This window comes from Pipistrellus hanaki (assembly GCF_964339955.1).
Source record: "Pipistrellus hanaki genome assembly, chromosome: 2".
NCBI classification, from domain to species: Eukaryota; Metazoa; Chordata; class Mammalia; order Chiroptera; family Vespertilionidae; genus Pipistrellus; species Pipistrellus hanaki.
In genome coordinates, this window is record NC_140504.1 from 184,249,323 (window position 1) to 184,265,556 (window position 16,234).

At 49.6% G+C, this 16,234-nt stretch overlaps 1 protein-coding gene across 4 annotated transcripts; it reads left to right on the forward strand.

Annotated features, from left to right (window-relative positions):
- The first annotated feature begins 7,127 nt into the window (after positions 1 to 7,127).
- IFI6 (interferon alpha inducible protein 6) lies at positions 7,128 to 11,835 on the forward strand. Of its 4 annotated transcripts, XM_084875177.1 has the most exons (7): positions 7,129 to 7,273; positions 7,483 to 7,574; positions 9,464 to 9,567; positions 10,139 to 10,149; positions 10,180 to 10,246; positions 10,327 to 10,476; positions 11,612 to 11,835. In XM_084875177.1, exons 3-7 carry the CDS (start codon positions 9,498 to 9,500, stop codon positions 11,758 to 11,760), a joined length of 447 nt encoding a protein of 148 aa, XP_084731303.1. In that variant the 5' UTR covers positions 7,129 to 7,273; positions 7,483 to 7,574; positions 9,464 to 9,497; the 3' UTR covers positions 11,761 to 11,835. The 4 variants fall into 4 exon arrangements, with proteins under 4 accessions (XP_084731300.1, XP_084731303.1, XP_084731302.1 ...); XM_084875174.1 differs by having other exon boundaries at positions 7,128 to 7,273; positions 10,139 to 10,246; XM_084875176.1 differs by lacking the exon at positions 7,483 to 7,574 and having other exon boundaries at positions 7,143 to 7,273; positions 10,139 to 10,246.
- Positions 11,836 to 16,234: the final 4,399 nt, after the last annotated feature.

Here is a 16,234-nt window from a genome sequence, read left to right on the forward strand (position 1 = left end):
CCTGGATTCGTGTCTTGCTTCTGCATCGTAAACCTCTCAGCTGAGACCTTACACCCTTTTTGTGAGTTTGCCCAAACGTGTATTAATCAAAGGTTTAGGCTCTAGAGTCAGAAAATTAAGGTTCAAAATCACTACTCCACACTGACTAGCTATGTGACTTTGGATCTATCACTAAACTTCTCAGAGCTTCACTTTCCGCCATTGTACGTTGGGTCTCTGAGGATCAAACATAGTACATGGAGGCTGATGGGTAAACTGCTGAATGGTTAAGGGGTTCTATTTTGGAGTGATGGAAATGTTTTGGAACTAGATAGAGGTGGTGGTTGTACGACATTGTGGATGTACCAAGTGCCACTGAATTGTTTACTTCAAAATGGTTAACTTCATGTTATTTGAATTTCAGTTCAAATTAGTGGAAAAGAAAAAGGTTATTGTTTCGGGAGCCAGACTGGCTTTGAATCCCAGCTCTATAACTGTGAGCACGTTAAAAACAACCAAGAAACAGCCGAAACCGGTTTGGCTCAGTGGATAGAGCATCGCCCTGAGGACTGAAGGGTCCCAGATTTGATTCCAGTCAAGGGCACGTTCCTTGGTTGTGGGTACATCCCCAATAGGGGGTGTGCAAGAGGCAGCTGATCGATGTCTCTCTCTCATCGATGTTTCTAGCTCTCTATCCCCTTCCCTTCCTCTCTGTAAAAAATCAATAAAATATATTTTAAAAAAACAACAACCAAGAAACAGTACATGGAACTTGGTATCTAGGTAAACATTCATTATTAAAAGAAGACACGTCCTTTTAGGGAGATGCTGGTGCCCTGGATCATGTAAACACAGGCTTTCTTCTGATTACATACCCTACACTGGGGTACGGGCCTCTCTCTGTTCCAGTTCTGATCGCCAGTGCATTACTTACTTGTTTTTCATAAATCAGATTATGGCATCATGGAATAGAAGGACCATATCTGGAACATCATCCTCTGTATCCTCTCACAAGCTCCACCCCTCCACATTCTCCAGGCTCTGAGTGTTGATGATGAATTAATTTGCTAATTAATCCATTCTTTCAACAAAACTGTAGTGAGTAATTTACTTGGTGATAGACTCAAGCTTAGGCACCAGGGATACACTGGTGTGTGAAACAGATATGACCCTGGGGAAGCCAACAGCCTAGTGTCAAAGACAGCCAAATAGCAAGGACTGCGAGTGAAAAGACATGCCACAGGGACAGAGGACAAGGTTGGAATGGGGCAGGGGAAATTTTTCTGAGGAGGTACCCAAACCGAAAGGTCCAGAGGGACTTAGCCAAATGACTTAGCCAAGAATGTTCTAAATAGAGGGAAAGGTAAATACCTTGAGGCATAATAGAGCTTGGAATGTTCAAGAAAGAAAGAGAAGCCAGTATAGCTAGGGGACAGAGGATGAGTGGGGAGGTTAGCAGTGGTCAGAGGTACAGAGCCTTTAGAACCTGATTCCTCCCTCCCCAGAAAGTGCAATGTATGGAGCATAACGGGAAAGAAGCCAGTGCTTTAAGCAGGTAAGTGACAGATTTGTAGTTTTAAAAGATTTGTCTGGGGGACTCTCCCCCTCCCCACGTAGGAAGTCTGTATTGTGAGATTCTTTCTCCTTCCCCACATAGGAGTCTGTATTTGTTCTTCAATAAATTTCCACCTTTGCCATATATATATATATGTATTTTAAGATTTGTCTGGCTTCTATGAAGAAAATAGACTATAGTGAACTGGCATAAATGCACAGACCACTCAGGAAGCTATTGCAGTTGTCCAGGTGAGATGATTAAAAGGTTGCAGTGGAGTCCTAGCCAGTTTGGCTCAGTGGATAGAGCGTCAGCCTGCTGACTGAAGGGTCCCAGGTTCGATTCTGGCCAAGGGCACATGGTTGGGTTGTGGGCTCGATCCCTAGTAGGGGGCGTGCAGGAGGTAGCCAATCAATGATTCTCATCATTGATGTTTCTCTCCTCCCTTCTTCTCTGAAATCAATAAAGATATATATATATATATATATATATATATATATATATATATATAATTTTTATTTTTTTAAAGGGTTGCAGTGGAGAGAGGTGAACAGATTCAAGATATATTTTAGAGATGGAACCAAGAGGATTTAGGGATGGATTGGACGGTGGTATTTCCAGCAAAAGGAAAGACTAGGATAGGTTTCAGAGACAAAACCAAGAACTTATTTTTGTTAATCCTCACTCGATATTGTCCCCCATTGGTTTTCAGAGAGAGCAAAAGGAAAGGAGGAGAGAGAGAGAGAGACAGAAAGAGAGAGAGAGAGAGAGAGAGAGAGAGAGAGAGAGAGAGAGAGAGAGAGAGGGGAGAGAAGGGGAGAGAGAGAGGAGAGAGAGTGAGAGAGAGAGAGGAGAGAGAGAGAGAGAGAGAGAGAGAGAGAGAGAGAGAGAGAGAGGAGAAAGAAACATCGATTGGTCTCCTCCCACATGTTCCCTAAATGACCCTGTGAAACTGCAACCCACTTACATGCCCTTGACTGGGAATTGAACCTGCAACCCTTTGGGGTGTGGCCAAGGCACCAAAAGCTTTTTGTTTTGTTGTGTTTTGCCATCACACTCTTGTACATGAATAGGAAGTGTAAAAGCACCATGTGTGCCAGAGAGTAGGAGATAAATTACACGAAGATTCCTGTCCTGCCATATTGGGAACCTTTTAGTTCAGTGGTTTGGAGCACAGCAGGACACACTGTCCCTCTTCACACATCTCGCCACTTAAAAGAGGCACAGTGTTTGGGGGGCCTCTTTGGATTTTGGAGGCAGAATATACACACTCAGAACTACTTCTCCGGTCCTCTATGGGTGACCTGGAAGGCTGCCTTGTGAATAGTGCCCAGAGCCTGAAAGGGCTGCATAGCAGGTTCAAACCTTAAAACAGGCTATGCTGACGCTTCTGATGATATTATCCTGCAGATACCAGGTTGCTGGAGGACTCCGCCTGGATAAGCACTCTGTAGGGAGTCTCTGAACGCTCTGAAGGGTTGCAGTGAAGATCCCTAGGATTCTGAAGCAAGGCCATACTCACCACGGTCCATTTGAACAAAAAGGTCCAATGTGTTACTGGACCCAGTAGTGACTGAGCATCTGACCACTGGATGCCAGGTGACTATATGTCTTAAGCTAGATGTTATCAGACAGGCACAGCAGCAATCCAATATGATGGAAGTGGTACATTCAGGGCTGGGCTCAAAGAGTCCAGAGGCATGAGTATGTCAAATGAACAGGCAGCTCAGACTCCCGTGGCACCTAGATTTAAATCTGTTGATCTGACCCCTCTCCTTTAACCTCCTGGACGGTTCCCTGAAAACAACGGGCAAGGAAGGAAAGGAGTTGAACCCATTTCATGGATAGGTCAGTGAGATATTTTGGCACCATCTGGAAGTGGACTGCTCTGTGATGGCCCCAGACGGAAGTGGCCTGAAGGACAGTGGTGAATCCTCCCAGGGGGCAGAACTAGGAGCAGTATACTTCGTCAGACGCTTTGTATAGAGGAAGATATGGACTGAGATTCAGATATACATTAATTCCTGATAAATGGCAACTTGGTTAGTAAGTCAAGGGCATGGAAAGAGCAAGATTGGAATTTGGAGACAAGCAGGTCTGCGGAAGGGGCATGTGGATGGAGCTATGGGAGTGGCCACAAAGCATGCAGGTCTTCGTGTTAACGTTTATGCTCACCAAAGAGCATCCACTGCAGGAGGAGCCTCTCAGCCAGACGGTCAGATGTCTCATCCTGTGGATGTCAGGCAGCCTTTAAACTTAGCCACTCTATCGTTTTGCAAAAGACCCATAAAACAGTGGCTATGAAACTAAACGAAGAACTTACTAGTATATGCATATATGCATAGCCCATGGACAAACCATAGTGCCATAGTGCAGAGAAGGCCTGGGATAGAGCTTGGAGTGGTGTGGAGGGGTGAGGGGTGGGGGGGACATTTGTAATACTTTGAACAATAAAGCTAAAAAAAAAAAAAAAATCTCTGGGTCTTATGACCCAGAGATTGGACTTCTGGAAATATATCTGAAGAAACCCGAATCACCAATCAGAAAGAATGTATGTTCCCTGATGTTTACTGCAGCAGTATATACAATAGCAAAGATTCGGAAGCAGCCCAAATGCGCATCAGTAGATGAGTAGATAAAAAAAATTGTGGCCGAAACTTGTTTGGCTCAGTGGATAGAGTATCGGCCTTCGGACTGAAGGGTCCCAGGTTCGATTCCAGTCAAGGGCCTGTGCCTTGGTTGCGGGCACATCCCTGGTGGGGTGTGTGCAGGGGGCAGCTGGTTGATGATTCTCTCTCATCAATGTTTCTAGCTCTCTGCCCCTCTCTCTTCCTCTCTGTAAAAAAATCAATAAAATATATATTTTTTAAAATTGTGATACACTTTTTGAAATACTACCTGGCCGTAAAAAAAGAAGGGAATCTTAGCCTTTGCAACAGCATGGATCGACCTGAAGAGTATTATGCTAAGTGAAATAAGCCAGTCAGAAAAAGACAAATACAATATGATTTCACTTACATGTGGAATCTAATGAACAAAATAAATTAACAAAACAGAAACAGATTCATATAATAGATACAGATAACAGACTGATAGCTGTCCGGGGGAGCTGATTTGGGGGGCTGAGTGAAAAAGGTGAAGGGATAAAGCAAAACAAAAGTCATACACACAGACAACAGTATGGTGATGACCAGAGGGAAAGCAGGGCAGGGAGAGGTAGGAGGGTAAAGGTGGGATAAATGAGGCGGTGAACACAAAATACAAAGATGATGTATTATAGACTTGTACACCTGAAACCTATGTAATTTAATTAACCAATGTCATCCCAATAAAATCTTTTCTTCTTTTTTTAAAGCGTGGCTATGGTGGCAAGGATCCAACAACTTGGGCTCTCTCTCACCAAGGCTGATCTAATAATTGCCAACAAATAGCTAACCAGCTAGCAGCAGGCAGCAGTTTAGCAACATTGGTCAGGGAGAGCAACTATACTCATGACAGGTTATTTACTTACCTATTTATTTATTTTAATTTATTTTAATTTTAATTTTTTAAAATATATTTTATTGATTTTTTACAGAGAGGAAGGGAGAGGAATAGAGTGTCAGAAACATCGATGAAAGGGAAACATCCATCAGCTGCCTCCTGCACACCCCCTACTGGGGATGTGCACGCAACCAAGGTACATGCCCTTGACAGCAATCGAACCTGGGACCTTTCAGTCTGCAGGCCGACACTCTATCCACTGAGCCAAACCAGTTTAAGCTACTTATTTTTAAAATATATTTTTATTTTAGAGAGGAAGGGAAGAAGGGGGGGGGGAGAGAAAAATATCAATGAGGAGAGAGCATCATTCATCAGCTGCCTCCTACGGGGGATTGAGCCCGTAACCCAATCCGGCATGTGCTCTGACCAGGAATTGAATCAGGACCTTCTGGGCTCATGGCAGGTCATTTGTATCAGCTCTCTTCCACATTGGAGAAGGCAATGACTCATCCTCATTAGAACTTACATTTCTCACCCATAGTGCTCCTGCAGGCATCACCATGCAAAGGCTCAAAGGCTTAAAGAACATTCAATCCATTACCTATGGCCAGAGCACCCGTTTTATGGCAAAGGAGATTAAAGCTTGTGGAAACGAAGTCATTCTATACCATCGTTCTCTCAAGCTGGCAGCTGCTGGGTATATGGTAAAACCAGGGAAGCCCACATTTTTAACCATTCTAGGTTACTCAACATTCCAGATTAGCCAGCTTGAGAGAACAATGGTATAGAATGACTTCATTTCCACAAGCTTTAATCTCCTTTGCTAAACGAGGGTTGTAAACAGTTATGCTGCAGAGGAGCCAGGAGGAGGGGGCATGAGGGAAGATGAGAACACGAGGCACACAGAGACTGGTGACTTGCTGAAGACCACACAACTAATAAACGACAGACTCGGGACTGGAACTTCCCCACAAGATGGAAACTGATACCGAAAAGGTGTTTGGAAATTACCTTGCTCAGCACTTGGTAGAGGTGGCGAAGGTTCAGCCAAGTGGCCCCATAGAGGACCTGGCTCACTGGCTTATCATTACAGGAAAATCACGAAAGCAAAAGAAGAACCACTGATATCTGTAGCCGGTTCCACAAAGAAGACCTGCATCCGTGCAGAAGGACACATAACCCCTTGAAGAGGAAATGCCTGCGGGAATGCCTCAACAGAGTCCTCCTTCCGACTCATCTGGCCAGGCTGAAGGGAATGTCAGAACTCCACAAGAAAGAAAGAACTTTCAGCGTTCAAGTGCTCCTGAAATGCATCCTGGCTCCAAATCTCCTTCTTAAGTTATCAGAAGGTGAATGATTCTCATGATGCCTCTTTCAAAGCTGCAAGCCAAGCCAAGAAAGCGGCCACCTAGAAGAGCTCGCAGCTAGAGATGCTAACTATGTGGGTTAAACCAAGACTTGGTGGGGGCTGTGGAAGGAGATGTCTGCAGGGATTCTGCAGCCCAAGTCCTGTCCTGGTAGCCATGAAAAATCTTTAATCACGTGAAAATCTGAACTAGTTCTAGGATAAAATAAACTCAGAAATAAGGACTTAAAATAATGTTCAAAAGACAATATATGGTACTTGACGAAACTATTGTGGGATTGGAAAGATCATGTACCGAGAGCACTCTGCACAGGTCCTGGCATGCAGCAGGTTCTCAATAAATGACATTATTATTAACTAAGGCCCAATGCACGGAATTCATGCAAGAGTAGGCTCCCTTCCCCCATGCTGTCACTGGCTTCCCTCTGGCACCTGGGACCCAGGCTTCCTTTAGACCAGAGTTTATCTGGTCTAATTAGCATATTACACTTTTATTATTGTAGATTGAATTGAATTGTGAAGGGCCTCTGGGCCCCAAGAGGAACTAGTGGCTGGGCTTCACTAGTCCGGCAGGGCCCTGGATAGCCCTGTAGCATGACCTGCTTTGAATACTCTTAGCTGCTCAGAGCCTCCAGCTAGAATCACTGCTTCCAGCAGAGGGTGTTACTGGCAAGAGGTGGAGAAGAAAAGGAAACTGTTTGCAGAGGGTAGGAAATGGAAACTCGGGCCGGGATTGGCTCTCAGGGAAGGGGGCAAGAGGGGGGGATGTAACTGGAATGTGATGATAAAAAGCCAGCCTGCAGCCTGGAGGAGCTGTAGCTGGTACCCCCTGCTGCTCCCATCTATCCGCAGGCTCTGGCAGGAAGATTCCTCCTCCTCTCTCCTCCAAGGTAAACCCAGAAACTGAGGCACGGGTGTCAAGCGGGCACCTGTTGCCAGACTGCCCATTCCTCAGGGAGGCTGAGTCCCTGAGGGGTGGTCTGAGGGGGTTGGGGGGCTTTTAGGTACAAAACTCCAAGAGGCATGAAACTGACCTTAACAGACGCCCTTTCAGCAATTGGTGGCCTTAACTCTGTCACTTCACCTTTTTGAACTTTAGTTCCTCATCTGCAAAAGGATAATCCAGCCACCCTACCTGCCACAGGACTGGGTGATTTCAGAAACCCCTTTGTTGTAGAATCTACTGTGAGGGTGAGTTTATCTTGCATGATAAGGGTGATCTGGAATGGTTAAAAATTTGGGTTTGGACTGAGAGGTTTGCGATGCAGGAAACAAAACACAGAGTTCAGGCGATTAAAAGGGGGGAGGCTTTAATTTTGCACTCTCCCCCGGGCGGAATTGGCTGGTCCCAGGGTGGGCCAGCCAAAGGGGGCACAGGTACTTGTGTTATACAGCTGTTTAGTGAGGGGAGGGGAGAGGGCAAGAGAGGGGTGGAATTCCTGCCTCGGGCCAGGGGTCTAGGAAGGCGCCAGCTATCTCTGTCACCATCTACCTTGCAGATGCTTGCATGGGCTCTGGACTTGCCCCTGCCTGCACCTGACATGGACATCAGTCATTTTGGGATTCTCCCACTCCCTGCTGTGCAGGCATGGGAATAGTAAATTCTCTGAGTTTCAGTTTCCTTATCTATAGCACATGGTTGAGAGCAACGTGTCTACTTCGTGTGGTGGTTATGGGTATAAATGACCTTGTGCCATAAAGTGCTGAGTAAGTGCCCAATACAAGAGGGTTGGGGGAAGGATTGTTTGTTTATTTGTTTAAATATGTTTTTTTATTGATTTCAGAGAGAGGAAGGGAAAAGGAGGGAGAGAGAGAAACATCAATGATGAGAGAGAATCATTGATATCGAGCCCGAAACCCAACCATGTGCTTTGACCAGGAATCCAGTCAAGACCTCCTGGTTCATGAGCTAATGCTCAACCACTGAACCACACCAGCTGGGTGATGATTATTTGCTTTTATTTCAAGAAAATTGCATTGAACTCACAAAAATCACAGGGGAGGTGAATTTGGGGGCACGTATATGTCCCCATGTTGTGGAATAATGAACATAGGTTTTGAATTCCGACAGTCATGGGTGTGTGTCTAGATTGCGTAGTTTACGGTGTGGCCTTGGGCTGTGTCCTTAACCCTCTGCTTTCTTCCTGAAAAATGGAGCTGGTGAGAGGACAGTGTTTGCTGCCTATGACTGTTCAATGCATTGGAAGAATAAATTGATCAACAACCATTCCCCCCCCCCCCCCCAAGAAAAGTCTGTGTGACAGGTAATGTTCTAAGTGCTAGGGAATAGCGATGGATAGTTTCAAAACTCACAGCCACCCCCTAAAACAGGCTCTATTAACAACCCACCTTAGGGATAAGTAAATGGAGACCCAGAGAAGGTGCCTGAGGTCACGCAGGCAGTGTAGACAAAGTCAAGAACAGAAAACACAGTGATGACATTGCTGACATCACTGAGCATGCGCCATGTGCCAGGCACCTCACCAGAAGAGGATTCTGATAGACCCTCCCTTCCCCCAACTGATGGACGGAGAATGATGTAAACGCCACCTGCAGCCCAGACATTCCTGAGCACCTGACCGGGCACCTTACATGGACTGTTCATGGAACCCCCAATCAGCACCTGCCCAATACCCTAAGCCCCCCGATTCCTAAGTCCCTAGGTCCTTAATCATGTGCCTTATAGGAAACCACCAATCAGTGTGGTACCCTAAACCCTAAACCCTTTCCCTTTCCTCCCCTCAAAAGGCGCCTTTACCCCTGCCATGTGCTCTCTCTCCCTTTGGGAGGCAGCCCGGCCGGGTCTTATCCTCTGATAAAGCCTGTGTCCTGGTCTCCGGCCTCTGCCTCCTCTTTCAGATTCCCTCACTGGTTCTCAGGACCCCGGGGTGAGGCAGGTGCGTCACTGCCGTCGTTGCCACGAAGAAACGGAGATCCCCCAGCTCCGAGGGTCCCCGGGCCCAGTCCAGATCAATGCGCTGCTTTTTATGGGCTCTTCCTCCAATCGGAAAGGAAGATGGCTAGAGAGGGTTTGGCTCACAAGCGGCTCTGGGTCATCTCTTCCCTCTCCCCCTCCGCAGGCCCGGGGCGACAAAGCCTGCGCACACCGCCACCATGCGGCAGAAGGTGGTATCGCTCCTGCTGTGCTATCTGCTGCTATCGGACTGCGGGGTGGCGGAGGCAGGTGAGGCCCCGGCGGGCGAGGGGAGGATCTTGGAAGAAAGCAGCGGAAAGTTTCAGGATCCTTGGTTTAGACTCTTTGCAGTGTTTCCCAAACTTTTGACATACGTGTACCCCTTCTATAATTTTCATAACGCTGAGTACGCCTCGTGCTCATGAGAACGTAGGCTTAGGCGCAGCTAAGCATGGTGCAGTGCATATCCCCACCCAACTCCGGTGCAACGCGTACCCCCACCAACCTCTTCCCGTACCCCTGGGGGTGCGCGTACCACACTCTGGGAAACACTGGTTTAGAGGTTCAGGCGTGCCTGGGAAGGAGAGGAGCTATTACAATGGACAGCGCAGGCTTGTCGTAGCCAGAGCCCCAGGTTCGAATCCCTGATCTGTGCATCCCTCCATTCCAACATTTATTCAGCGCCAGTGATGCGCCAGGCACGACGCCTTAGGAAGAGTCTCTCCCCTTTAGTGAGGTTTTCCGAAATAGGAGGACGGTGGTCCCCAGCTCTGGGGGTGCTCCTGGGCATCAGACACAGGGTAGGGGACGCTGCCCTGCCTTTTGTCCACTCCCCCCACAGGCCAAAGGAGAGACTCGGAGGACAGCGACTCAGAGGACAGCGACTCGGAGGACAGCGACTCGGGCTCCGGAGTGTGGGGCGCGCTGACCTACATGGCCATCGGAGGAGGTGGGTCTGGCAGGCGGGAGCTTGGCCAGGTGGGCCGGCCCCAGCCCCCGGCGCCCCCTCACCGCCTCCTCTCCCTCCAGGAGCCCTGGCCCTGGGGCTGCCCGCGCTGGGCTTCACGGGCGCCGGCATCGCTGCCGGCTCGGTGGCCGCCAAGCTGATGAGCTGGTCGGCCATCGCGCACGGGGGCGGCGTGCCCGCCGGAGGGCTGGTGGCCACGATGCAGAGCTTGGGTGAGTCGGGGGCCAGGCCCGGGAGCAGACACCGGGGCCACGGGTTGTCTCTCTATGTACTATTCTGAGTCCTCTCTGAAGTGCGTGTTCCTGCGAACCCCATCGTACCGGGGGTGCATTCAGTCACTGACCACCACCCCCCCCCCCCCCCCCCCCCCCCCCCCCCCCCCCCGGCTTGTGCAGGAGCCAGGATTCCAACCCAGACAGGCTGATGGCTTGCTTTCACAACAAGCCTCAGCTTTCCTCATCTGCTAACCAGGATAATCTCCCTCAGTTTGACATCTTATGAATCTGCTCATTCTCAAACACCCAGAGTGGAACAGCGCACTTCCATCTCATGCCAGTTCTGGTCTTGACTTGAGTTTCTCGAACACGGGGAGGGGGATTGATGCAGAGCTCTGAATGATCCTAAAAATTTTGCATTCATGTCCATCTCTGTGCATCTCTCTCTCTCTCTTCTCCCCCTCCCTCACCCTTTTCTTTTTCTTATTCTCTCTCCCTCCCTCTCCCTCTCTTGTTCATCTTTTCTTGTTCTCTCTCTCCCCTTCTCCCTCTCTCCATCTTTTTCTTATTCTTCTCTCTCTCTCTCTCTCTCTCTCTCTCTCTCTCTCTCTCTCTCTTCTTCCCCCTCACCCCTGTCAAACTCCTAGAGAAAAAGCACTCCTGACAAACCCTGCCTTTCTGAGCCTCCATCTTCTCTCAGTTCTGGATGACAGAGCCCAGAGGAGCGGCCCTCTCAGGAGGCAGAGGGAGCACAGGCCAGGCCGTACCCCAGGGGCTTGGGCAGGAGAGCAGCAGGCCGGTGCCGTAGGATGGTTGTCCTCTCTTACTTACGGACCCTCCAGCACCCACAGAGAGGTCTCCGCCAAGGCGGCTGCCATCCGTTAACAACACCGAGGGCGTGAAGAGAATGAGTTGTCATTTTGACGGTTGCGTCTCTGAAACAGCTCTGATTGGGGCGGGGCGTTGGGAGGAGGGGGAAATGGTACCCACTTTGCAGAAGCCCCTCCCCTCCCAGGGCCACCGGGTCTCCATCTGAGGATGAGGAGGTTGGCCTTGCCCACTGGTGTCCAGACTGTGGTCCCGCAGGCCTGGTGCCTGGGCTGCGAGTGACCTGGCTGTGCTTGCTCTCCAGGGGCTACCGGCGGCAGCGCCCTCATGGCCAAGGTCGGTGCCTTTCTAGGCTACGCTGTCCACCGGCAGATGGACAGCAAGGGGGCAAAGGAGGAAGAGGAGCGAACAGCTTCCGGAACACCCGCCCCCCGCCCTGCTGCTTCCAGCTGAAGTCCAGAGCTTCCTCTGTGACACTCGTCCGTGACCGAGGCGAAAAAGAGAATAAACTCCTCTCAGAAAACACTTCGTCTTGTGAGTCATTCTTCCCGTGAGAAGCCCCAACAAGATCTGGGTCTGGCCTGCCACACACACACACACACACACACACACACACACACACCTCGTCCTCACTTCTCCCGAAAGCCAGCCGCGGCCCTGAAACACAGCCAGCTGGTTCTGTCCCTGGGCCTCGGCGTGTGCTGTCCTTTCTGCTAGATAGAACGTCCTTCTGAAGCTCAGAGCCCAGCTCGGACACCCCCGCGCCGAGGCTCCTCCCCAGAGAGCCTCCCGCCGCCCAGTCACACTGAGTGCTCAGGCTGGGGTCACAGGGGGCCCCGGAGGCAAGAGCTCAGCTTAGTCTCAGTGAGAGAAGCTTCCAGAAACGGAGAAACCAGATCTCTGCTCTCTGGAGAAGCACCAGAGTGGTCTGCCTCTGGTGGAGAGCAGAGGGCCAGACGTTTGCATTGGAGGAAGTGAGTGAGCGGCAGCTTTTGGAGGGCTCAGAGCAGCTGGCATCTGGAGCACCTGCCTCTGATGGTCAGGGAAGGCCACCCCAAGGCCTCGCGGAGATTTGAAGTTTGGGCGGCCTGTCCAGACGAGGCAGCGTGCAAGGACCCAGGCAGGGGGAGGGCAAAGAGACCTAGAAATCCAGCGTCAGTCACGGCAGGGCTGGGTCCGTCGCTAACGGAAGGAGAACAATGCTGTGGTTCTGGCCTTGGAGTGGACACCAGCCTCAACCCCAGCCCACCCTCCGGGGAGCTCTGCGCCCCTGGGAAGTAGCCACAGGGGAATCAACACCTGGCGACTCACAGAAGGGCCGAGCCAGCCGTCCTCATTTATAACCCAGAGGTTCTTCCACTAAAATGTATGGACGGGTGGGGAGGAGGCCCATCCTGCTTCCTCCAGCCCCCAGGTCCGATGGCTCCCCGGCAGATGGTTTTCACAGCTGGAGAAGCACTGTCTGTGGAGGAGCTGCCGAGGTGGGGCAGGCACCCTCTTGCACCTCAAATACTGTCTCCATGGCTTGTCTCCAAAAGCAGAAGCTGGGCTGAGTCCCGGACCTGCCGCCACGCAAGCCTGAGCAGAGTCCTGCCGTGGCTGCAGCCGTCCCCGGGAGGCAGGGGAGCGACAGAGCGGACTTCCGCCCACGGAGGGCGGTACCGCCTCAAGCATCACACGGCGCTGAGGCCTGTTGTACCCGAGTTTGTCTGCAGAGATGACAGCCCAGGGACAGCCCCTGCAGGGCGGGCACGGTAGCTAACTTATCTTTTTCCCCTCGTGCCCAGAGTAGACCTGGCATACAGTTGGTGCTCAATATATGTGGGCAGAATTAAACCTCCACTTCCATCTACCTGTCCCTCTCCCTTCCCCAGTCTTCATGGGAAGGAGTGACTGGAATTCTTGTTCTTTCCTCGGGGTTCCCTCGATAATACCCACGGTCCCCACCAGGCAGGCCTAGGAGAGGCGCTCTGCGCCCCTTCACCACGATGGTCCGAGTAAACACAGGCCCCTGGCCCCTCACTCGGTCTTCTCCAGCGCAGATGGAGGAGGAGGCAGTGGAGCCCAGCAGTCAGGAGCGTCCCCCGGAGTCCTGCGGACCGCGGCTCAGTTCCTGCCCTCTGTGCCCTCGCGCAAGTGTCTCCTCCTCCCCGTGACTCAGTTTCCTCCTCTGTAAACTCTAACAACACCTACCTCGTGGGGTTTCTGTGATGAAATTAAACGAACGAGTGAACAAAGAGAGTCTAGCATGGTGCCTGGCCCAGAGTGAGCACTCGGTGAATGTCCGTGATGATTACGATTAGGACGTGCATAAAGCAGAGGGGACATAGCCAAATGCCTGCTAGGAATTAATCATTTAACTTTGGAGTCAGGATTTATTCTCTGGGGCTCACAGACTCTGTTCTGTCTTTCTCCCAAGGATGAGTATCCTCTGCTTCTTCCCTTGGCATCTTATTCCCTTGAATAGCATCAAGGCTAAAGAAAGATGGACAACTCTGCCCCCGATTTTATTTTATTTATTTAAAAAAATATTTTATTGGGGGATGGAATTGGTAAGATAGGTACACATATAATACCTTAATAAAAATGAAAAATGAAAAATTAAAATTAAAAATAAAATAAAATATATTTTATTTATTTATTTATTTAATTTATTTTAAATATATATTTTAAGCTAGGATTTGGAAACAGCCTAGGTGCCCATCAGCAGATGATTGGATAAAAAAACTATGGTACACCTACACAATGGAATACTATGCTGCCATAAAAAAGAAGGAATTCTCATCATTTGCAGCAACCTGGATGGAATTGGAGAACATCATGCTGAGTGAAATAAGCCAGTCAATGAAAGAGAAACATCACATGACCTCACTCATTTATGGATAATAAAGAACATTATAAACTGATGAACCAAAAGATAGATATAGAGACAGTAAAGCAACAAGCAGACTGTCAAATTACAGCGGAGAGGGGAGGGAGATCTGGGGGAGATAAGAGATCAACCGAAGGACTTGTATACATGCATATAAGTACAACCAATGGACACAAAACTCTGGGGAGGGAGGGCATGTATGGGAAGGGGGGGCAATGGTAAATATGTACACAGATAATAATTTAATTTAAAAGAAGGTTTTATATATATATATATATATATATATATATATATATATATATTGATTTTTTACAGAGAGGAAGGGAGAGAGATATAGAGCCACATCGATGAGAGAGAAACATTGATCAGCTACTTCCTGCACGCCCCTACTGGGGATGTGCCCGCAACCAAGGTACATGCCCTTGACTGGAATGAACCTGGGACCCTTGAGTCCACAGGCTGACGCTCTATCCACTGAGCCACCCCGGTTAGGTCTGCCCCCGATTTTAGATCTGAGGCCTCAGCAGGTCTCAGGCTGAATGACATTGAAATGACCCACCGTTATGGGTGGATTCCACCTGCTACAGGGTCTCTTTGGGCCCGTGCAGGGTGACTCCTTGCCTTCATTCTTCAGACATTTCCTGGGCACTCGGTCTGTGCCAGGCGCTGTGCCAAATGCGAGGACACTGCAGTGGTAGAGACCCAGTTCCTACCTACGTGGAGCCCACAGTGCACACACTGAGTCCTCAAAAGCATCAATGACCCCCCTTCTCTCTCTCTGTCACCACCTCCTCTTCCCCATCTCCCTCCACCTGCCAGGCCCTTGTCAGCCTTCACAGCCACAACCACCATGTCTACAAAGTAGGAGGCAGAAGGACGGACACGACCAGAATTCACTAATGCATCAGGTCAGGAGATGCCAATGCACTTTAGACTCCTCCTTGGCAATGGCCTTCGGAAAGACACACAGCGCGTCTGGGCCCAGCTCCAGGGCGGGTGCCTCCGGCAGGTCCTTACCCTCCCTGAGTCCCAGCCTCCTCCTTGTTTTTCCAAACCAGTGGGGTTGGATATTATGTTCTCCAGGACACTTCCTCCTCGAAAACTGCTGAGCCCGAAGCACATCCTTCTGAATCCCTCTGACCTTGTCAGGCCCCAGCCCCCGGAGAGCAGATTTTATTTTTGAAGCTGACAAAAGCAATCTGCTTGCCAGCTTTGGTACTAAGGTGGGTGATGGTGCTGAGTGATGCCATGTTTGGTCACAAGTGAGGGTGACTGGAAACTAGCAGGGCTGTTCCTCGCGCTGGGACCACGCCCGAAGACAAGTCTGAAAATAGATCCCTCTGCGTGTCTGACTTGATAGAAAGCAATGAGAGGTCCTCTGTCCTCATCTCTTCTCGCTGGACCCCTATGTCCTCGGCCAGCAATTCTCAAACTGTGTGCCACGGCACACTGGGGTCTTGCAAGAATTTTTAAGACATGCAAAACCTGACTACTAAGTCAGGGGTACTGACCTTTTATCCCTCAGATTGTCAAATTAAAAAAACAAAAACAAAGGCCAACAGCCAACATGCCAATAACCGTCTGGTGTGATTGATTCAAAATTATACCTAATTTTTTGTCAGATCGGCACAAAATATATATATTTCAGCAAAAAATATAATATATTTTTGGTGTGCCGCTTTATGTATGCCATGACCTAGAATGCCTTTCTTGAATGCTCAAGTTAGATCTGTCATGCTCTTTTTAAAAATATTTTTTTTTACTAGAGGCCTGGTGCATGAAATTCATGCATGGGCGGATAGGGGTGTCCCTCAGCCAGGCCTGCGCCCTCTCCAATCTGGGACCCCTTAGGGGATGTCCACCTGCCAGTTTAGGCCCGATCCCTAAACTGGCTCAGACATTCCTCTTACAATCTGGGATTGCTGGCTCCTAACTGCTTCCCTGCCTGCCTGCCTGATCACCCCTAACTGCCTCTGCCTGCTGGCCTGACTGGCCCCAACTGCCCTCCCCTGCTGGCCTGACCGCTCCCTAACTGCCATCGCCTGCCAGCCTTAT